The sequence below is a fragment of the Brienomyrus brachyistius genome, chromosome 4 (assembly GCF_023856365.1).
Source record: "Brienomyrus brachyistius isolate T26 chromosome 4, BBRACH_0.4, whole genome shotgun sequence".
Lineage (NCBI taxonomy): Eukaryota > Metazoa > Chordata > Actinopteri > Osteoglossiformes > Mormyridae > Brienomyrus > Brienomyrus brachyistius.
This window is the reverse complement of record NC_064536.1, coordinates 38,705,556-38,727,376: the sequence shown is the minus strand read 5'-3', so window position 1 is coordinate 38,727,376 and position 21,821 is coordinate 38,705,556. Positions and strand designations below refer to the sequence as shown.

Here is a 21,821-nt window from a genome sequence, read left to right as displayed (position 1 = left end):
ATAAAACTGTTACGTACATGTAAATCTGTGTGCATACTTGTTTCAAACTGAAAATCTTATGCCAGCCAGCTAAACAAATTAGACAACCCTGCTACAGGCCTCTCTGTTCAGTTTTCGCTGAATGCTAAGGCTTCCCAGGCAAGCTACTGACCCTCCAAATTTCACAGACCTCTCGGCCACCCAGTAATTTGTAACTTTAGTGCTGAAAGCTTGACAGTGAGTGTATCATGTGAGGCAGCTGTGGAAATACAGACTCTCCTCTGTGCTACAAAAAACCTTCTACAGCGGCAATGTGGGATCTGTGCTCTCCGGGAGCATAACTGCTCGGTACGGCAGCTCCAGCTCTGAGGGCCACCGAGTCCCGCTGAGGGTGATACGATGCGCCCAGAGAATCACCAGGACAGAACTGCCGCCCTGCATAAGTCCCCGGGGCCTTATGGCCGGGACAGAGAGGCCGAGGAGAAGCTTCTACCCCCAGGCCAGTAGGATCATTAACATCACAGATTAAAAGCTAAAATATGCTATAACTACAATCTGTACTATAAACATTTCTACATATTTTTTATACATTTTCATCTTTACTTTTTATATACCTTTTATTGTTATATTTTCTTATTATCTTTCTGTAGTTTCAGTACTTCTTTTGTTAATTCACGTTGTTTAATTTTGATGTCCTTTTACTAGTGTGTTTATTACACCGACTGGAGTAACGACAATTTCATTTCACTGCCAGTGTACCACTACATTTGTATGACAAATAAAAATCTTGAATTTATTGTGTTACCCCCACCACATTATTTAATGTGTTCCTCATGAATTTCATTGTTTTTCTCAAAATAAACACGTATTCCAATTTTGGTTCTTGCAACACATTTCCAAAAAAGTTGGGACAGGAGCAATTTAGGGCCAGTAGTGAGGTAAATTGGTTAAATAATGATGTGATTTGAAACAAGTGATGTCAACAGGTGATTGTAATTATGATTTGGTACAAAAGCAGCACAAATACGTGGGAAAATTATTGAAATGTTTAAAAACAATGTTCCTCAAAGAACGACAGGAAGAGATTTGGATATTTTACCTTCAACAGTGCATAACATAATTAAAAGATTGAAGGAATCTGAAGGAATTTCAGTGCGTAAAGGACAAGGAGGTGTAGGAATTATTAGCTCAGGTAAATTTTAATATCTCCACCAATATGTTTTGAAATTAATTAACTTTTAATTAATTATTATTTAATGCTGATTATTAACCAATTGTTATGCCGAATGGTCGGCTCCTCCAAACTCAATTGCGAATCCCCGATATCTGTTAATGTGAGACTTAAATGGTACTCATTAATAACGAGTATCGCTTAATAACCTGGGTTAGTAGGCTCGTCCAGCGAGCTGCGTCACCAGGTAATGTAAACGGTCGGTAGCGAAGCTCCCCTCACGGCCAATGAGAGAGAGTCTCGTGATATTTCAGGCGAGTTTGAGGTTTCAGAGCGTAGTAGCCAGATCGCACAGAGGCAGGGACTATTGTGAGCACTCAATGACGGAGACTGAAGTTGTGTAAAAGACATGCATTTATTCCTACAACTAACATAAGACAGACATTACACCTAACAAAGAATAAACATGAAATAACGGAATAGACACAAACAATGTAATCATGAAAATGCAATGACCAGATTTAAAATGATTAACCTAAAAAGGGAAAAACTGTTCTGCAAAGCAAGCAGTTTGTAGGAATATGAACCTAAAGGAATATAGCAGGTGAATAGGACAGTTTAGGTTATTAGAAATGAAAGGAAGTTGGTTTACTTGGATGCAGGAAAGGGGGGGTCTTGGCAGTTGGTTGCAGAGGCTAATGAGCTGATGGGTGATGGCACTCAGGGAGGCGCGGTGTTTACAGCGGTTGTTGGAGTGGAGCCCTCTGATTCTCTCTCCTGGTGAAGCTTGGACTGAGTTTCAGTTCTTTGTCCAGTTGGGTCTAAACTGATGGCTGGAGGCCTGCTTGTGGGCTTCTCTTCTCCTGGGCTAATGGTCTTTGTTTCCTCTCCTCCGCTCTCCTCTGCTCCGCTCTCCTCCGCTCCGCTGATGTTCTACACCTTTCTCTCTCCTTTTCTTCCCTCTCCCCCGCTTTGTTCTGAGGTGCCAGGTTTTATAGTGTAAAGTTCGTGAATAGGAGTGACCAGGAATTCGAGTCCTGGGCCAATGGCTGACCATCCATTTTGCTGGCTTTCGGAAGGGGGTCGGTATCAGTCCTTTTGGGATTTATGACCAGACTGACTTCTCTGGTAATGGTGATTTTCATTAGGCTGGTGTAACTTTTGATATGTCCACTTTTGTGGTAACCATTGACCAGATTTGGAAACTGGAGTGATTTCCCGTCGGTTTGATACCAAACATGCCATACCAGCCTAGCGGTTCACACCAAATCCCATCTGTGATGATTAATTAATGATTACTTATATTATGCTATTATGTTATGTTCTATTACTCACACCAGTATGTGGTATATATGGTAGACAGTATAGGTTACACTTCAACAGATGTATACCCTTTATACAGACATTATATGACATTGTCTTGTCATCAGCACATCTTACCCTTGGATAGGTATGGTGAAATACAAAGATCAGATAAGGGTTGCCGAGGAATGTGGCAAAGCATAAAGGGGGGGGGGGAAGGTTTGTCAGACAAAGGAAAAGAATCTTCGAAAGTTAGGGCACACTAAGATCCCTGGTTAGACTATTCAATTTCCAAGATTATTCTGGTTTAACATATATGCAGTGGTAGCTATACATATTTATTTATTCAAATTTATACAAGTGTTTAGGTGTGAGGGGTAAAATAATAGACACGCTGTGAACATGGTTATAAGGGTGGCACACAAACCTAAGACTGTCTAAGGACACTCACATAAACATGACTTGCATATTGAGACATAAGCAACATACTATACAGGGTATACAAAAACCAAACTTAAAGGAAACTTTCTGTGGGGTGTTGGGAGAGTGGTATGCAAGGCAGGATGTCGGGTGATGGGGTTGTGGGCCAAGTCGAGGGGCCCCTGTCCCTGGGGATCCACTCTGCTATCTGTAGGTCGTTAAAGCTTTGGGCAATAAAAGTTGGAGTGCTGGCCTCCCTGGTTATCTATGTGTGTGGGGTCACGAACCCCCCTTTTGAGGCCTAGGTCGATGTGTGCCTTCTCGTACCAGGGTAGGCCTTGTCTCAGGCCACCTGGAATTTAAGCTTTGTGATATGTGCATGTGTGATCCTACAACTGTGAGGCTGAGTCTCCCCCCCTTTGCAGCAGTCTCTGGCTCTGTCTCAGCGGCAGGGCTCCTGCTCCCCCCACTGTGTCATCTTCCTCCTTCTTCTCTGAGGGAGGGGCAGTGGCCTCCACAGACGCCGGTGCTGCTGCAGCTGCTCCTAGCTGAGGATGATAAGCAGGGGGAGGGGGCACATTCGGCAGAGGAGGGTACAGATGTATCTCTTCCTTTTTCTTCTTAGTATTCTGTAACACCATGCTGAGGGATTGGGCCTGAGCCTCATTTTTAGCCCTTTCAGCGTTTAACTCCGCTGTCTCCCTGGCCAGTTTGTCCCGCAGTCCCTTATTATTTGCCTTTTCCTTCTCTAACTCTTTCAATTTAGCCACATATATCCGCTTTTCAAACTTATGAATATCCCCATATTTTCCACAACATCCCTTTTTGCTTTGTATTACACGCTTTGTATGTTGCATTATTGTTGGATCGAACGTGCCGTCCACGGGCCAGCGCCCGCTTGCCATTTTACTCCATTTGGCACATTCTTTGCTAAAACTCTCTCCCATCTCAGTCTCGACCACATCGCGACACATACGTTTCTCGCCTGGCTTTCGACAACTGCGTTTTCTCATTTGTTTTTCAAATTTTGTCATACCCTCTGGGTCATACGCAGGATCTGGAGCCCATTTGTTTTCTTTGCTATTTGAACTGCCCATGACTTTTCCTATCTGTTCACCAGTTACCCTCAACAATGCACTTCAGGAAATTAAGCAGTTTACTTCGTTGCGAAAGCAGAAGCAAGTTTCTTCGTTGCAATAGAATTTGCGAGAAAGCAAAAGCAAATTCCTTCCTTGCGAGAAAACAAAAGCAAATTCCTTCCTTGCGATAGAGCAAGCTATTTATTATAAACACAAAGCCCTAGCGCTCCTTCGCTAGAGAGCATAAGCAAATATTTTGTTTTTAGCAGGATTGGAGGATAATATAATTAATATTTTATTATGCGCACCAGATACACATTCCAGCAATATAAATTTTGACTTGTGTCTCTGTCCTCATAAATGAGACAAATTTAGTTTGGGCACGGCCACTTGGCCTCCGGCGCTTTTTACACCGGTATCTCTGTCTAATTTTCTGGACACTTATTAATTCGTTTATCTGATATTTTGCACTAGGCACATTCACATTCATCACAACCAGGATATTTACATGCTTCACACATTCATACAATTTCCTCCGGCAGGACACGAATCACTGCGCGGTTCACTTCCCTGGCAGGACTCAGTCCGCTACCAGGCTGCCCCCGGCAGAGCCGTGTTAGCTGCCCGACGGGACAGTTTCCACACACACAACCTTATTTATACTCCCTCCCTGTCAAAGACCTGTGTCTCTACAGACACCCGTATTTGCTTCCTTGCAAATACCTGTATTCACTTCCTGTGAATACGAGGATCCTCTTGTGGATCACAATCCACTAGCGCTTTTCCCAAAGTTTGTCAAACAGCACATATAGATACTATATAGACTTAAACATCGACTTGCGATTAAATAAATCAACTTACAATTTTTCCCTTTAATTTTGGTCCGTTGATCGGATTGGGACGTCCAGGCGTCCGTCCGACGAGGATGGGATGCTGAGCCGGATCGAGTAACTTTTTTCCTCGCTCCTTGGCTGACGGTAGCGCTTCACCGCTCCCTTCTAACAGGACACCTCGTTCCTCGCCGTCCGTGCGCTCTGGCTGTTCCCTTTCTCCGATCCCGGACGAGCCCCCAAATCTGTGGAAGAAATTTCTCGAAGTCCGATGTTTAAGTGTTTGACAGAACTTTATTATTGGATGAGCTCAAAGGGAACAGACACTCAGCAATCATGCGTCTCGTGTTCTGCTCCCCGAACAACAAGTGCATACATTTCTTATAGCCAAAAATGCCGTCATCAGATAGTTCAAAGAAAACGATCAGGTGTCTGTAGACACCCAGCACTTCTGCTTATTGAGGCTTGCTTATCAGCACAGAAATTCCTCTGCAGTTTCATACTGAGTCGAGTTAAATTTATCCAATTACCCAATTACTTTTATCTCACTTCCAGGTCATGCTGACCCGGGCCCTTGCTGAGCAAGCTACATTATGGCAAACGTTAGTTCCTTCATAGAAAATAGAAATCCCTTTACTTACAGTAAGCAAGCTTGCATTAGTACATTGTGCTTGATACATCAGACTGATTCAAGTGAGGTTATATTGTTTCAGTCATTATAGGTAAATCAACAACACATTATAAACTCAATTGTTAATTACTGATTAGGTAATGCATTTTGCATAATCGTCTATATTCCATTATTGATTACTGATTAGCATAATCAAGAATTTTCTACCACACAGCCAAAAAGAAAACACCAAGAATACGAGAGATTTTGCTCAAATTTAGCAGTTTTTCGGCCATAAATGTGTGCATTGTCTAGGATGCTGGATGCGAAGCCAAAAACGTCACCGATGCGAAGGGAATTTCCGTGCTGTAACACCAGCGTGTCAGCGGGGTGGGCGGGTCCTTGTTTCACTGGCCAACCACACGGGGCCAGTCGCCTCGCTTGGCCAATCGGTCGAGACCGTTGTAAAACATTTAGTTGAAACACTTCTTCAACTGGCCAATAGAGGGCTGAAACATTTGTTGCACTAAAGTCGAAAGGAGGCTGGAAAAAGGAACATAGATGACAGACAGATTTGGGAAGCATTCCGTATTTTCAGACTGTAGCATTTACTTTTAGTTGATTTTCCATCCGTCATTCTCATAAGCATTATTGCTAGTTAAAAAGATGAAATTTCTTGTGACATTATTTGATACTGAGAGGAAGAATCTGTTTTTAAGAAATACTTGAAAGTCATCTGAAGTGTGAAATCGACACAAGAAAGATCTGGATGCAAATGCATTAAATCCTTTTCTCTTTGTGTTATTTGTTTGTCCTTCTATGTTGTGGGCCAGTGGCGCAATGGATAACGCGTCTGACTACGGATCAGAAGATTCTAGGTTCGACTCCTGGCTGGCTCGGCAATTTCTTTCCTTTACTCTAATGCCTTCTGCTTTAGCCGCTCCATGCTACCAACGTCTTGGCTTCCTCGCATCAGCTGCAGATATGGAGCTCACAAGAGACAGGCTGCATGGTGTCCCATATGGTCTAGCGGTTAGGATTCCTGGTTTTCACCCAGGCGGCCCGGGTTGGACTCCCGGTATGGGAATTGTACTTATCGTTGTCTTCAGCATTGCAACTAATCGTGTCCTTGTGCCAAGGCAGCAAAAATGCTCTTCCTGGGAAGTCCAACAATCTTGCTGGAAATACTGACCAGCCATTATATACAACTCAGGTGGAGCTGTCACCTTGCGCGTGATTTTGCCATACTTTGGTGTCACAATATTTATTACATTTTTATTATTTTTAAGCCAAGCTAAAGAATAATCTCAGCGCCGATTTCCTCCAGTCGTAGGTTGTGGTGCCGTGCCAGGTTACCCCTGAAAAACACTCTCCCTGACAATTCAGATCAGACACACAAAATGAAATGAATTACTTAAGAAAATGAACTTTTACCATAAAATAACTTTTGTTGGTTACGAAATGCAATTTGTACAGAAAAAAAATATCTTACCCGTGGTGAAACAGTCAAAAAGAAAACACAAAAAATACGAGACATTTTGCTCAAATTTAGCAGTTTTTCGGCCATAAATGTGTGCATTGTCTAGGATGCTGGATGGGAAGCCAAAAACGTCACCGATGCGAAGGGAATGTCCGTGCTACAACACCAGCGTGTCAGCGGGGCGGGCGGGTCCTTGTTTCACTGGCCAACCACACGGGGCCAGTCGCCTCGCTTGGCCAATCGGTCGAGACCGTTGTAAAACATTTAGTCGAAACACTTCTTCAACTGGCCAACAGAGGGCTGAAACATTTGTTGCACTAAAGCCGAAAGGAGGCTGGAAAAAGGAACATAGATGACAGACAGATTTGGGAAGCATTCCGTATTTTCAGACTGTAGCATTTACTTTTAGTTGATTTTCCATCTGTCATTCTCATAAGCATTATTGCTACTTAAAAAGATGAAATTTCTTGTGACATTATTTGATACTGAGAGGAAGAATTTGTTTTTAAGAAATACTTGAAAGTCATCTGAAGTGTGAAATCGACAAAAGAAAGATCTGGATGCAAATGCATTTAATCCTTTTCTCTTTGTGTTATTTGTTTGTCCTTCTCTGCTGTGGGCCAGTGGCGCAATGGATAACGTGTCTGACTACGGATCAGAAGATTCTAGGTTCGACTCCTGGCTGGCTCGGACATTTCTTTCCTTTACTCTAATGCCTTCTGCTTTAGCCGCTCCATGCTACCAACGTCTTGGCTTCCTCACATCAGCTGCAGACAGGGAGCTCACAAGAGGCAGGCTGCATGGTGTCCCATATGGTCTAGCGGTTAGGATTCCTGGTTTTCACCCAGGCGGCCCGGGTTCGACTCCCGGTATGGGAATTGTACTTATCATTGTCTGCAGCATTGTAACTAATCTTGTCCTTGTGCCAAGGCAGCAAAAATGCTCTTCCTGGGAAGTCTAACAATCTTGCTGGAAATACTGACCAGTCATTACAAACAACTCAGGTGGAGCTGTCACCTTGCATGTGACTTTGCCATACTTTTGTGTCACAATATTTATTACATTTTTAGTATTTTTAAGCCAAGCTAAAGAATAATCTCAGCGCCGATTTCCTCCAGTCGTAGGTTGTGGTGCCGTGCCAGGTTACCCCTGAAAAACACTCTCCCTGACAATTCAGATCAGACACACAAAATGAAATGAATTACTTGAGAAAATGAACTTTTAACATGAAATAACTTTTGTTGGTTACGAAATGCAATTCGTACAGAAAAAAAATATCTTACCCATGGTGAAACAGTCAAAAAGAAAACACAAAAAAGACGAGACATTTTGCTCAAATTTAGCAGTTTTTCGGCCATAAATGTGTGCATTGTCTAGGATGCTGGATGCGAAGCCAAAACCGTCACCGATGCGAAGGGAATGTCCGTGCTACAACACCAGCGTGTCAGCGGGGCAGGCGGGTCCTTGTTTCACTGGCCAACCACACGGGGCCAGTCGCCTCGCTTGGCCAATCGGTCGAGACCGTTGTAAAACATTTAGTTGAAACACTTCTTCAACTGGCCAATAGAGGGCTGAAACATTTGTTGCACTAAAGCCGAAAGGAGGCTGGCAAAAGGAACATAGATGACAGAGAGATTTGGGAAGCATTCTGTATTTTCAGACTGTAGCATTTACTTTTAGTTGATTTTCCATCCGTCATTCTCATAAGCATTATTGCTACTTAAAAAGATGAAATTTCTTGTGACATTATTTGATACTGAGAGGAAGAATCTGTTTTTAAGAAATACTTGAAAGTCATCTGAAGTGTGAAATCGACACAAGAAAGATCTGGATGCAAATGCATTTAATCCTTTTCTCTTTGTGTTATTTGTTTGTCCTTCTATGTTGTGGGCCAGTGGCGCAATGGATAACGTGTCTGACTACGGATCAGAAGATTCTAGGTTTGACTCCTGGCTGGCTCAGCCATTTCTTTCCTTTACTCTAATGCCTTCTGCTTTAGCCGCTCCATGCTACCAACGTCTTGGCTTCCTCGCATCAGCTGCAGACAGGGAGCTCACAAGAGGCAGGCTGTATGGTCTCCCATATGGTCTAGCGGCTAGGATTCCTGGTTTTCGCCCGGGTTGGACTCCCGGTATGGGCATTGTACTTATCGTTGTCTTCAGCCTTGCAACTAATCGTGTCCCTGTGCTAAGGCAGCAAAAATGCTCTTCCTGGGAAGTCTAACAATCTTGCTGGAAATACTGACCAGTCATTACATACAACTCAGGTGGAGCTGTCACCTTACACGTGATTTTGCCATACTTTTGTGTCACAATATTTATTACATTTTTAGTATTTTTAAGCCAAGCTAAAGAATAATCTCAGCGCCCATTTCCTCCAGTCGTAGGTTGTGGTGCCGTGCCAGGTTACCCCTGAAAAACACTGTCCCCGACATTTCAGATCAGACACACAAAATGAAATGAATTACTTGAGAAAATGAACATTTACCATAAAATAACTTTTGTTGGTTACGAAATGCAATTTGTACAGAAAAAAATATCTTACCCGTGGTGAAAAAGCCAAAAAGAAAACACCAAGAATACGAGAGATTTTGCTCAAATTTAGCAGTTTTTCGGCCATAAATGTGTGCATTGTCTAGGATGCTGGATGCGAAGCCAAAAACGTCACCGATGCGAAGGGAATGTCCGTGCTGTAACACCAGCGTGTCAGCGGGGTGGGCGGGTCCTTGTTTCACTGGCCAACCACACGGGGCCAGTCGCCTCGCTTGGCCAATCGGTCGAGACCGTTGTAAAACATTTAGTTGAAACACTTCTTCAAATGGCCAATAGAGGGCTGAAACATTTGTTGCACTAAAGCCGAAAGGAGGCTGGAAAAAGGAACATAGATGACAGACAGATTTGGGAAGCATTCCGTATTTTCAGACTGTAGCATTTACTTTTAGTTGATTTTCCATCCGTCATTCTCATAAGCATTATTGCTACTTAAAAAGATGAAATTTCTTGTGACATTATTTGATACTGAGAGGAAGAATCTGTTTTTAAGAAATACTTGAAAGTCATCTGAAGTGTGAAATCGACAAAAGAAAGATCTGGATGCAAATGCATTTAATCCTTTTCTCTTTGTGTTATTTGTTTGTCCTTCTATGTTGTGGGCCAGTGGCGCAATGGATAACGTGTCTGACTAGGGATCAGAAGATTCTAGGTTCGACTCCTGGCTGGCTCAGCCATTTCTTTCCTTTACTCTAATGCCTTCTGCTTTAGCCGCTCCATGCTACCAACGTCTTGGCTTCCTCGCATCAGCTGCAGACAGGGAGCTCACAAGAGGCAGGCTGTATGGTCTCCCATATGGTCTAGCGGTTAGGATTCCTGGTTTTCACCCAGGCGGCCCGGGTTCGACTCCCGGTATGGGAATTGTACTTATCGTTGTCTGCAGCATTGCAACTAATCGTGTCCTTGTGCTAAGGCAGCAAAAATGCTCTTCCTGGGAAGTCTAACAATCTTGCTGGAAATACTGACCAGTCATTACATACAACTCAGGTGGAGCTGTCACCTTGCATGTGATTTTGCCATACTTTCGTGTCACAATATTTATTACATTTTTAGTATTTTTAAGCCAAGCTAAAGAATAATCTCAGCGCCGATTTCCTCCAGTCGTAGGTTGTGGTGCCGTGCCAGGTTACCCCTGAAAAACACTCTCCCTGACAATTCAGATCAGACACACAAAATGAAATGAATTACTTGAGAAAATGAACTTTTAACATAAAATAACTTTTGTTGGTTACGAAATGCAATTCGTACAGAAAAAAAATATCTTACCCATGGTGAAACAGTCAAAAAGAAAACACAAAAAATACGAGACATTTTGCTCAAATTTAGCAGTTTTTCGGCCATAAATGTGTGCATTGTCTAGGATGCTGGATGCGAAGCCAAAACTGTCACCGATGCGAAGGGAATGTCCGTGCTGCAACACCAGCGCGTCAGTGGGGCAGGCGGGTCCTTGTTTCACTGGCCAACCACACGGGGCCAGTCGCCTCGCTTGGCCAATCGGTCGAGACCGTTGTAAAACATTTAGTTGAAACACTTCTTCAACTGGCCAATAGAGGGCTGAAACATTTGTTGCACTAAAGCCGAAAGGAGGCTGGCAAAAGGAACATAGATGACAGACAGATTTGGGAAGCATTCCGTATTTTCAGACTGTAGCATTTACTTTTAGTTGATTTTCCATCCGTCATTCTCATAAGCATTATTGCTACTTAAAAAGATGAAATTTCTTGTGACATTATTTGATACTGAGAGGAAGAATCTGTTTTTAAGAAATACTTGAAAGTCATCTGAAGTGTGAAATCGACAAAAGAAAGATCTGGATGCAAATGCATTTAATCCTTTTCTCTTTGTGTTATTTGTTTGTCCTTCTATGCTGTGGGCCAGTGGCGCAATGGATAACGTGTCTGACTACGGATCAGAAGATTCTAGGTTCGACTCCTGGCTGGCTCGGCCATTTCTTTCCTTTACTCTAATGCCTTCTGCTTTAGCCGCTCCATGCTACCAACGTCTTGGCTTCCTCACATCAGCTGCAGACAGGGAGCTCACAAGAGGCAGGCTGCATGGTGTCCCATATGGTCTAGCGGTTAGGATTCCTGGTTTTCACCCAGGTGGCCCGGGTTCGACTCCCGGTATGGGAATTGTACTTATCATTGTCTGCAGCATTGTAACTAATCTTGTCCTTGTGCCAAGGCAGCAAAAATGCTCTTCCTGGGAAGTCTAACAATCTTGCTGGAAATACTGACCAGCCATTACATACAACTCAGGTGGAGCTGTCACCTTGCATGTGATTTTGCCATACTTTCGTGTCACAATATTTATTACATTTTTAGTATTTTTAAGCCAAGCTAAAGAATAATCTCAGCGCCGATTTCCTCCAGTCGTAGGTTGTGGTGCCGTGCCAGGTTACCCCTGAAAAACACTCTCCCTGACAATTCAGATCAGACACACAAAATGAAATGAATTACTTGAGAAAATGAACTTTTAACATGAAATAACTTTTGTTGGTTACGAAATGCAATTCGTACAGAAAAAAAATATCTTACCCATGGTGAAACAGTCAAAAAGAAAACACAAAAAATACGAGACATTTTGCTCAAATTTAGCAGTTTTTCGGCCATAAATGTGTGCATTGTCTAGGATGCTGGATGCGAAGCCAAAACCGTCACCGATGCGAAGGGAATGTCCGTGCTACAACACCAGCGTGTCAGCGGGGCAGGCGGGTCCTTGTTTCACTGGCCAACCACACGGGGCCAGTCGCCTCGCTTGGCCAATCGGTCGAGACCGTTGTAAAACATTTAATTGAAACACTTCTTCAACTGGCCAATAGAGGGCTGAAACATTTGTTGCACTAAAGCCGAAAGGAGGCTGGCAAAAGGAACATAGATGACAGAGAGATTTGGGAAGCATTCTGTATTTTCAGACTGTAGCATTTACTTTTAGTTGATTTTCCATCCGTCATTCTCATAAGCATTATTGCTACTTAAAAAGATGAAATTTCTTGTGACATTATTTGATACTGAGAGGAAGAATCTGTTTTTAAGAAATACTTGAAAGTCATCTGAAGTGTGAAATCGACAAAAGAAAGATCTGGATGCAAATGCATTTAATCCTTTTCTCTTTGTGTTATTTGTTTGTCCTTCTATGTTGTGGGCCAGTGGCGCAATGGATAACGTGTCTGACTACGGATCAGAAGATTCTAGGTTCGACTCCTGGCTGGCTCGGCCATTTCTTTCCTTTACTCTAATGCCTTCTGCTTTAGCCGCTCCATGCTACCAACGTCTTGGCTTCCTCGCATCAGCTGCAGACAGGGAGCTCACAAGAGGCAGGCTGCATTGTGTCCCATATGGTCTAGCGGTTAGGATTCCTGGTTTTCGCCCGGGTTGGACTCCCGGTATGGGAATTGTACTTATCGTTGTCTTCAGCCTTGCAACTAATCGTGTCCCTGTGCTAAGGCAGCAAAAATGCTCTTCCTGGGAAGTCTAACAATCTTGCTGGAAATACTGACCAGTCATTACATACAACTCAGGTGGAGCTGTCACCTTGCACGTGATTTTGCCATACTTTGGTGTCACAATATTTATTACATTTTTAGTATTTTTAAGCCAAGCTAAAGAATAATCTCAGCGCCGATTTCCACCAGTCGTAGGTTGTGGTGCCGTGCCAGGTTACCCCTGAAAAACACTGTCCCCGACAATTCAGATCAGACACACAAAATGAAATGAATTACTTGAGAAAATGAACATTTACCATAAAATAACTTTTGTTGGTTACGAAATGCAATTTGTACAGAAAAAAATATCTTACCCGTGGTCAAACAGTCAAAAAGAAAACACAAAAAATACGAGACATTTTGCTCAAATTTAGCAGTTTTTCGGCCATAAATGTGTGCATTGTCTAGGATGCTGGATGCGAAGCCAAAACCGTCACCGATGCGAAGGGAATGTCCGTGCTGCAACACCAGCGCGTCAGTGGGGCAGGCGGGTCCTTGTTTCACTGGCCAACCACACGGGGCCAGTCGCCTCGCTTGGCCAATCGGTCGAGACCGTTGTAAAACATTTAGTTGAAACACTTCTTCAACTGGCCAATAGAGGGCTGAAACATTTGTTGCACTAAAGCCGAAAGGAGGCTGGCAAAAGGAACATAGATGACAGACAGATTTGGGAAGCATTCCGTATTTTCAGACTGTAGCATTTACTTTTAGTTGATTTTCCATCCGTCATTCTCATAAGCATTATTGCTACTTAAAAAGATGAAATTTCTTGTGACATTATTTGATACTGAGAGGAAGAATCTGTTTTTAAGAAATACTTGAAAGTCATCTGAAGTGTGAAATCGACACAAGAAAGATCTGGATGCAAATGCATTTAATCCTTTTCTCTTTGTGTTATTTGTTTGTCCTTCTATGCTGAGGGCCAGTGGCGCAATGGATAACGCGTCTGACTACGGATCAGAAGATTCTAGGTTCGACTCCTGGCTGGCTCAGCCATTTCTTTCCTTTACTCTAATGCCTTCTGCTTTAGCCGGTCCATGCTACCAACATTTTGGCTTCCTCGCATCAGCTGCAGACAGGGAGCTCACAAGAGGCAGGCTGCATGGTGTCCCATATGGTCTAGCGGTTAGGATTCCTGGTTTTCGCCCGGGTTGGACTCCCGGTATGGGAATTGTACTTATCGTTGTCTTCAGCCTTGCAACTAATCGTGTCCCTGTGCAAAGGCAGCAAAAATGCTCTTCCTGGGAAGTCTAACAATCTTGCTGGAAATACTGACCAGTCATTACATACAACTCAGGTGGAGCTGTCACCTTGCATGTGACTTTGCCATACTTTTGTGTCACAATATTTATTACATTTTTAGTATTTTTAAGCCAAGCTAAAGAATAATCTCAGCGCCGATTTCCTCCAGTCGTAGGTTGTGGTGCCGTGCCAGGTTACCCCTGAAAAACACTGTCCCCGACAATTCAGATCAGACACACAAAATGAAATGAATTACTTGAGAAAATGAACATTTACCATAAAATAACTTTTGTTGGTTACGAAATGCAATTTGTACAGAAAAAAATATCTTACCCGTGGTGAAACAGCCAAAAAGAAAACACCAAGAATACGAGAGATTTTGCTCAAATTTAGCAGTTTTTCGGCCATAAATGTGTGCATTGTCTAGGATGCTGGATGCGAAGCCAAAAACGTCACCGATGCGAAGGGAATGTCCGTGCTACAACACCAGCGTGTCAGCGGGGCGGGCGGGTCCTTGTTTCACTGGCCAACCACACGGGGCCAGTCGCCTCGCTTGGCCAATCGGTCGAGACCGTTGTAAAACATTTAGTTGAAACACTTCTTCAACTGGCCAACAGAGGGCTGAAACATTTGTTGCACTAAAGCCGAAAGGAGGCTGGAAAAAGGAACATAGATGACAGATAGATTTGGGAAGCATTCCGTATTTTCAGACTGTAGCATTTACTTTTAGTTGATTTTCCATCCGTCATTCTCATAAGCATTATTGCTACTTAAAAAGATGAAATTTCTTGTGACATTATTTGATACTGAGAGGAAGAATCTGTTTTTAAGAAATACTTGAAAGTCATCTGAAGTGTGAAATCGACACAAGAAAGATCTGGATGCAAATGCATTTAATCCTTTTCTCTTTGTGTTACTTGTTTGTCCTTCTATGCTGTGGGCCAGTGGCGCAATGGATAACGCGTCTGACTACGGATCAGAAGATTCTAGGTTCGACTCCTGGCTGGCTCGGACATTTCTTTCCTTTACTCTAATGCCTTCTGCTTTAGCCGCTCCATGCTACCAACGTCTTGGCTTCCTCACATCAGCTGCAGACAGGGAGCTCACAAGAGGCAGGTTGCATGGTGTCCCATATGGTCTAGCGGTTAGGATTCCTGGTTTTCACCCAGGCGGCCCGGGTTCGACTCCCGGTATGGGAATTATACTTATCGTTGTCTTCAGCCTTGCAACTAATCATATCCTTGAGCCAAGGCAGCAAAAATGCTCGTCCTGGGAAGTCTAACAATCTTGCTGGAAATACTGACCAGCCATTACATACAACTCAGGTGGAGCTGTCACCTTGCATGTGATTTTGCCATACTTTGGTGTCACAATATTTATTACATTTTTAATATTTTTAAGCCAAGCTAAAGAATAATCTCAGCGCCCATTTCCTCCAGTCGTAGGTTGTGGTGCCGTGCCAGGTTACCCCTGAAAAACACTGTCCACGACAATTCAGATCAGACACACAAAATGAAATGAATTACTTGAGAAAATGAACTTTTACCATAAAATAACTTTTGTTGGTTACGAAATGCAATTTGTACAGAAAAAAAATATCTTACCCGTGGTGAAACAGTCAAAAAGAAAACACAAAAAATACGAGAGATTTTGCTCAAATTTAGCAGTTTTTCGGCCATAAATGTGTGCATTGTCTAGGATGCTGGATGCGAAGCCAAAACCGTCACCGATGCGAATGGAATGTCCGTGCTGCAACACCAGCGCGTCAGTGGGGCAGGCGGGTCCTTGTTTCACTGGCCAACCACACGGGGCCAGTCGCCTCGCTTGGCCAATCGGTCGAGACCATTGTAAAACATTTAGTTGAAACACTTCTTCAACTGGCCAATAGAGGGCTGAAACATTTGTTGCACTAAAGCCGAAAGGAGGCTGGCAAAAGGAACATAGATGACAGACAGATTTGGGAAGCATTCCGTATTTTCAGACTGTAGCATTTACTTTTAGTTGATTTTCCATCCGTCATTCTCATAAGCATTATTGCTACTTAAAAAGATGAAATTTCTTGTGACATTATTTGATACTGAGAGGAAGAATCTGTTTTTAAGAAATACTTGAAAGTCATCTGAAGTGTGAAATTGACACAAGAAAGATCTGGATGCAAATGCATTTAATCCTTTTCTCTTTGCGTTACTTGTTTGTCCTTCCATGCTGTGGGCCAGTGGCGCAATGGATAACGTGTCTGATTAAGGATCAGAAGATTCTAGGTTCGACTCCTGGCTGGCTCGGACATTTCTTTCCTTTACTCTAATGCCTTCTGCTTTAGCCGCTCTATGCTACCAACGTCTTGGCTTCCTCACATCAACTGCAGACAGGGAGCTCACAAGAGGCAGGCTGCATGGTGTCCCATATGGTCTAGCGATTAGGATTCCTGGTTTTCACCCAGGCGGCCTGGGTTCGACTCCCAGTATGGGAATTATACTTATCGTTGACTGCACCCCTGCAACTGATCTTTATAACTTTTGTTGGTTACGAAATGCAATTTATACGGAAAAAAAATATCTTACCCGTGTTGAAACAGCCAAATGCAAATGCGTTTAATCCTTTTCTCTTTGTGTCACTTGTTGAGCCCCGCACTGGACAGAACCGGGACAGTGCAGAGATTATGATAAGGCATATTTGCAAAGTGTTTTCAATTTTCCAAGTCCTTCACAGATTTGTGTTAGTTGACTTTCTATTGATTGTTTTTATATTAATGATTTCGGTTATACCTTGAAGATAAGTCTTACTCCTAGTACGGTTTCCTTATGTTTCAGTGATGTGTGCATCATAATTATGACAGGGATAGGACATGAGTCTAATTTTTCCTGAACAGGTCAGGAATTATCAATATATTGCAAAGCATTTTTAGAGAAATCACTGCTAAATATGGTCTTTGAGGAAATCAAGCATTTGTATTCAATTATGTAATAAGAGAGACAGGGGAAGAAGGGGGTTATTCCACGAAGCAGGTGTTCTCAGTTAGTTGGATTTACTTAATATGTGCATGTGTACAGCAGAGGGACATGCGTGTGTGCAGCACAGGGACATGCGTGTGTGCAGCACAGGGACATGCGTGTGTGCAGAACAGGGACATGCGTGTGTGCAGAACAGGGACATGCGTGTGTGCAGCACAGGGACATGCGTGTGTACAGCACAGGGACATGCGTGTGTACAGCACAGGTACATGCGTGTGTATAGCACAGGGACATGCGTGTGTGTATAGCACAGGGACATTTGTGTGTACAGCACAGGGACATGTGTGTGTATAGCACAGGGACATGTGTGTGTGCAGAACAGGGACATGTGTGTGTGCAGAACAGGGACATGCGTGTGTACAGCACAGGGACATGTGTGTGTATAGCACAGGGACATGTGTGTGTGCAGAACATGGACATTTGTGTGTGCAGAACAGGGACATGTGTGTGTACAGCACAGGGACATGTGTGTGTATAGCACAGGGACATGTGTGTGTGCAGAACAGGGACATGTGTGTGTGCAGAACAGGGACATGTGTGTGTACAGCACAGGAGTATCTTCATGTTGTTCAAATTTTATATTCGTTACTAGAACAGCCAGAAACAGAGAGAAAAAATACATTTCTATTCGCCACATGCTGTATTAGTGTTACTGCACTAGCTAGGATCTTAATCATTCAGGAGTTGGATTAAACCATTACAGGCCTGTTACATCAGTAAAAAAATACAAATTTATGTTTTCATAGGTATTCAAGATAATTTCATTAATCGTCTCGCTTGTGATAAGCAACAAAATGCCGACTACAGGTCACTCAGTTATCCAAAATGATCTAAGTTACAGGTTATTTAGCTGTAGGCCCACCTCACCTCCGATGGATCAGTCAACGGTAGGGTTTCAGCACGTGCAATGCGCGTCCACGCGAATCAACTCAGGGCCAGAATAAAATAAGGTGGTGTGGGGACAGTATGATCGGCGCACCCTGAATGGCAAGGCTTTTTCAGCTAACCATCTTCTAAACACGGGGACCAGCAGCTCCTTAAACAAGAAAACAAACGTTAACAGTATAACAGGCTCCACCTTGTTTTAAACTTTTGCTGCGCAACATCTTCATGGCGCCAGGGAGGATAAGTGGCTACTCAGCGGGGGGGTATGCGGGGAATTACTTTTAACACTTCGGATGCAAAGCCAGGGATGGAATTAATCGGAAAAACTACTATTAAAACAAGGTAAGCCAGCTTACAAAACAGCGGATTATACTTTTTATTCCAAATAAAACGTGGGGTTACCAACTTCAGCCAGGTGGCTGGAGTGAGGTTTTCAGTTCGAGTTGTCTGCACACAAATGTAACAGTTCTTACCTTGTAAATAGTCTGTATTTAACCGTGGAAATTCCCATTTGACGTAGCAAATTTTTGGTTTATAATGGAACATTACCAGTTGGCCGTAAGATTTCCTGCGTGAATCTGAATGCGTGAGTGTAATGCCAGATGCTTGAGATTTGGCAACCCTGAAAACGTACATTTTTTTATTTCACCTGAGTTGATTTATATAACAAATAACATCACTTTATACAGTTGTTAAAAAGCAGAAACTTCAACGAACATGAAAGCACCAATAAACTACGTCTTCAAATATCCATCCATTTTCCAAACCGCTTGTCTTACTTGGTCGCGGGGGTCCGCAGCCTATCCCGGAAGCAATGGACACGAGGCAGAGAACAACCCTGGATAGGGGTCGCGCCTCCGGTCGGACGATCTTCGGCTTTAAGTCAAACAATCGTTTCACCTGTAACGGCTCACCATTGGCATGCACCGCTGAAATGTTTCAGGACTGTCCCGCGCACGATAGGGGTGATAGGCACAATAATGCTTCAAATCAATTTGCATCCAATTTAGCCAGGGTCTCTGCGATGAACGCAGGACCGTTGTCTGTGGTGATTTTAGATGGAATGCCCCATCGCAGAATCACCTCCTTTAGCAGACATTTAGCCACGCTCAGAGCATCAGGGCGACGGCAAGAGAATGCCTCCACCCATCTGGAAAACAGATCTACAATCACCAAGCAATACTTCTATCCCCTGCACGGCGTCAGCTCAATGAAATCCATCTGCAGGTGATCGAATGGGCTTTGGGGACTCGGGGTCACTGCAGGGTCGGTTGGAGTGCCCTTTCCCACACTGAATTTCATGCACACCATACACTTACCGGAGAATTGGGCAGCAGCTGCGGCAAACCCAGGGGCATGCCACACCCGAGTCAGCTGCCACCATCCCGACACGAGACACATGATCCAGGCTGTGAGGGACCAAGCAGTAACGTAATTAAAGAAACAGAGCTTTATTGACCCCCGAAATGCAAACAATAACAAACTCAAAACCTTAATAACTGGGCCCATAAAAGAGGCCAACAAAAACAAACATGGCATAATTTTACAAAGCAAAACAGTAACTGAAGCAAACTGACCTTTCTAATATGGTAACATGAGGGAACATATATAGCGGTTTGGCCAAACCAATTAACACACAAAAGGGATAAAACAAATAAGCACTACATACAACTAAACAAAGCAAAACACAGCTAAACCCCAACCCCCCCCCTCTTGCCATGGCAGCACATGGTTCGCTCCTACTCCAGGGGTTGTCTTTTGAGACACCTCCGCCCTCAGCCACACCTTTACGCTGAATAAAAGACCATCCCCTACAAACAAAGTAACTACAAACCAAAGAGATTAAACAATCACTGCACACAACCCTACAATATCAAAATATATATACACACACGCACTACACCTAACACCAAAGACAAAACACAACTAAAACCTATGAATTACTACTGTAAAGCAATTTAATTAGAAAATGCATACAAATACTGAACTAAGTTCTTACTGTGTGGCTGTAGCCATCACAAGGCCATGAACGGCTTTCTCCATCCCTGGATACACAGATCTCTTCATCCGCGTAGCTCACCCTCCGTTGCACCTGTTTGAATCAAAAGGAAGGTGGGCGGAGTCAGGGAAGAGGCGTTCATCCTGGCCAGGAGTCATGGCAACAAGGAGGGTAGGCGGAGTCATGACAGAGGCGCTCATCCTGGCCAGGAGCCATGGCAACGAGGAGGGTAGGTGGAGTCATGACAGAGGCGCTCACCCTGGCCAGGAGCCATGGCAACGAGGAGGGTAGGCGGAGTCATGACAGAGGCACTCACCCTGGCCAGGAGCCATAGCAGCAGGGGAGTTGAGTGGATCTGTGACACTCACCCTCACATCCTGTAGGATGACATTTCTGCTTTTCAGAATGAGTGTCTGTCTGAAATTATCTTCTACATCATGCTAATGATTTAGCTGCTCTATGCTCATCTGCAAGAGAAAAATGAGGATATAGCAGTTCAGAAAAAAACTAGACTTATTTGCTTCATTTGCTTGTATTTTAAACTCTGTGAGCAGGAATGATTCACCATAAAGACCAACAATCAATTATTTTACTATGAAATTATGTTTCTAAAATTATAAGATTCCAAATATTTATTCCTGGTAGCAGCAGGACAAAGGCTTTGATGCTCAAACTGTTTTCTTTTTTACAGACAACAAATACACAGAAAATGTATCACTGCACAAACAAGCTCTCTCAAAGATGATATCCTTTGATAGAATGTACAGGGGCTCACAGTTCTTCATTTCATGCTTTAACTTTTGAAGTTACCAAAAATACCTATGACTCACATGTATGACAGGAAACCAAGCAAGATAAAGAATTTTTAAAAATCCGCTTTGGCTGCACCTGCAGTTCATTTAAGAACAATGAGACATCGACAGTAAACAGTGACGGATTTTGATGCCTTACTGTCAGAAGCCCGTCTTCTGTTGGTCTTGCTGTGGTTCATCAATGTCCCTCTGTGTCTTTGATGTATGCTGGAATTAGATAATCTGACTCATACATCTGCCATCCCAGCACTGCTGAGTGCTGGTTTTGAATGTGGCCATAACTGTGTCTGTGTGCAGTTTGCAGGCTTTCTCTGTTCACATGGCATTTCTCCACCTTCCAGTGCCCTGCAATGGACTGACGTGCTGTTGAAGGTTTACCTCACTTTACACTGTGTGCTTCCTGCATTAGGGTCTAGAATCTGTCTTGATCCGATCTAGATTCTACATAATTATTCTAATGATGAAAACAGATGAATCTTTGACGCAACAGAGGGATCAAATAAATATACTTTTCATATAAGCAAAAACATAGTATAAATACACATCAACACTAATTCATGCATCATCTGTATTCATGCTGATATTTTAATTTCATTAATAAAGGAGTCTATCTTCCAATAGTTTATTTTCTGCTCAATAGACAAATAATAATAGAATGACATGCTGAATAATATGATAATTATAATTTTTTGATATTATTAATGATAAACTTTCAGCCTTGTGGTTTTGTCACTTCCTGTGTAAAGTGTCCACTCCCCCTTCACTCTGCCTGCTGTGTGTGAGAATAGAAACGACAGAGACAGTGATGGTACAGAGGATGAGGAAGTGAGTGTCAGTCTCCACAGATCTGGGCTCAGTGACACACGCACATATGGATCCTCTGATGCTCCTGTTTCTTCTCATTGCTGGGCTCACAGGTGAGTGTCACTCATTACAGTGGAACTGAGTAGAGATCTCTCTCCTGCTCC

General features: G+C 43.2%; 1 protein-coding gene, 1 long non-coding RNA gene and 14 other non-coding genes across 33 annotated transcripts in view; 15 read left to right on the top strand and 1 right to left on the bottom strand.

Annotated features, from left to right (window-relative positions):
• The first annotated feature begins 6,217 nt into the window (after nucleotides 1–6,217).
• Nucleotides 6,218–6,290, top strand: trnar-acg (transfer RNA arginine (anticodon ACG)). The gene has a single exon. It is a non-coding gene; the product is annotated as a tRNA-Arg (tRNA).
• Nucleotides 6,291–6,406: 116 nt separating this feature from the next.
• On the top strand, nucleotides 6,407–6,478 carry trnae-uuc (transfer RNA glutamic acid (anticodon UUC)). Its single transcript has one exon. It is a non-coding gene; the product is annotated as a tRNA-Glu (tRNA).
• Nucleotides 6,479–7,488: 1,010 nt separating this feature from the next.
• Nucleotides 7,489–7,561, top strand: trnar-acg (transfer RNA arginine (anticodon ACG)). Its single transcript has one exon. It is a non-coding gene; the product is annotated as a tRNA-Arg (tRNA).
• A 116-nt stretch (nucleotides 7,562–7,677) lies between these two features.
• Nucleotides 7,678–7,749, top strand: trnae-uuc (transfer RNA glutamic acid (anticodon UUC)). The gene has a single exon. It is a non-coding gene; the product is annotated as a tRNA-Glu (tRNA).
• A 1,010-nt stretch (nucleotides 7,750–8,759) lies between these two features.
• On the top strand, nucleotides 8,760–8,832 carry trnar-acg (transfer RNA arginine (anticodon ACG)). The gene has a single exon. It is a non-coding gene; the product is annotated as a tRNA-Arg (tRNA).
• Nucleotides 8,833–10,020: 1,188 nt separating this feature from the next.
• On the top strand, nucleotides 10,021–10,093 carry trnap-agg (transfer RNA proline (anticodon AGG)). Its single transcript has one exon. It is a non-coding gene; the product is annotated as a tRNA-Pro (tRNA).
• Nucleotides 10,094–10,209: 116 nt separating this feature from the next.
• trnae-uuc (transfer RNA glutamic acid (anticodon UUC)) lies at nucleotides 10,210–10,281 on the top strand. The gene has a single exon. It is a non-coding gene; the product is annotated as a tRNA-Glu (tRNA).
• Nucleotides 10,282–11,291: 1,010 nt separating this feature from the next.
• Nucleotides 11,292–11,364, top strand: trnar-acg (transfer RNA arginine (anticodon ACG)). The gene has a single exon. It is a non-coding gene; the product is annotated as a tRNA-Arg (tRNA).
• Nucleotides 11,365–11,480: 116 nt separating this feature from the next.
• trnae-uuc (transfer RNA glutamic acid (anticodon UUC)) lies at nucleotides 11,481–11,552 on the top strand. Its single transcript has one exon. It is a non-coding gene; the product is annotated as a tRNA-Glu (tRNA).
• A 1,010-nt stretch (nucleotides 11,553–12,562) lies between these two features.
• Nucleotides 12,563–12,635, top strand: trnar-acg (transfer RNA arginine (anticodon ACG)). Its single transcript has one exon. It is a non-coding gene; the product is annotated as a tRNA-Arg (tRNA).
• Nucleotides 12,636–13,823: 1,188 nt separating this feature from the next.
• Nucleotides 13,824–13,896, top strand: trnar-acg (transfer RNA arginine (anticodon ACG)). The gene has a single exon. It is a non-coding gene; the product is annotated as a tRNA-Arg (tRNA).
• A 1,188-nt stretch (nucleotides 13,897–15,084) lies between these two features.
• Nucleotides 15,085–15,157, top strand: trnar-acg (transfer RNA arginine (anticodon ACG)). The gene has a single exon. It is a non-coding gene; the product is annotated as a tRNA-Arg (tRNA).
• A 116-nt stretch (nucleotides 15,158–15,273) lies between these two features.
• Nucleotides 15,274–15,345, top strand: trnae-uuc (transfer RNA glutamic acid (anticodon UUC)). Its single transcript has one exon. It is a non-coding gene; the product is annotated as a tRNA-Glu (tRNA).
• Nucleotides 15,346–16,544: 1,199 nt separating this feature from the next.
• trnae-uuc (transfer RNA glutamic acid (anticodon UUC)) lies at nucleotides 16,545–16,616 on the top strand. The gene has a single exon. It is a non-coding gene; the product is annotated as a tRNA-Glu (tRNA).
• A 34-nt stretch (nucleotides 16,617–16,650) lies between these two features.
• On the bottom strand, nucleotides 16,651–20,145 carry LOC125739770 (uncharacterized). Its single transcript, XR_007397305.1, has 3 exons — nucleotides 20,042–20,145; nucleotides 18,025–18,193; nucleotides 16,651–16,776 (listed from the first exon to the last, which is right to left on the bottom strand). It is a non-coding gene; the product is annotated as an uncharacterized LOC125739770 (long non-coding RNA).
• LOC125739740 (polymeric immunoglobulin receptor-like) overlaps nucleotides 18,102–21,821 on the top strand; it is a 49,830-nt gene continuing 46,110 nt past the window's right edge. For 10 of the 18 annotated variants that reach the window (XR_007397270.1, XR_007397269.1, XR_007397267.1 and 7 more), the window contains exon 1: nucleotides 20,733–21,770. Coding sequence is in view for 5 of the 18 variants with exons in the window: in XM_049010177.1 (XP_048866134.1) it covers nucleotides 21,725–21,770 (46 nt within the window). In the remaining 13 variants the exon portion in view is untranslated. Of the gene's footprint in view, nucleotides 18,385–20,310; nucleotides 20,329–20,371; nucleotides 21,771–21,821 lie in introns of those variants that run through there. The other 8 variants (XR_007397271.1, XR_007397266.1, XR_007397264.1 and 5 more) reach the window with 7 other exon arrangements.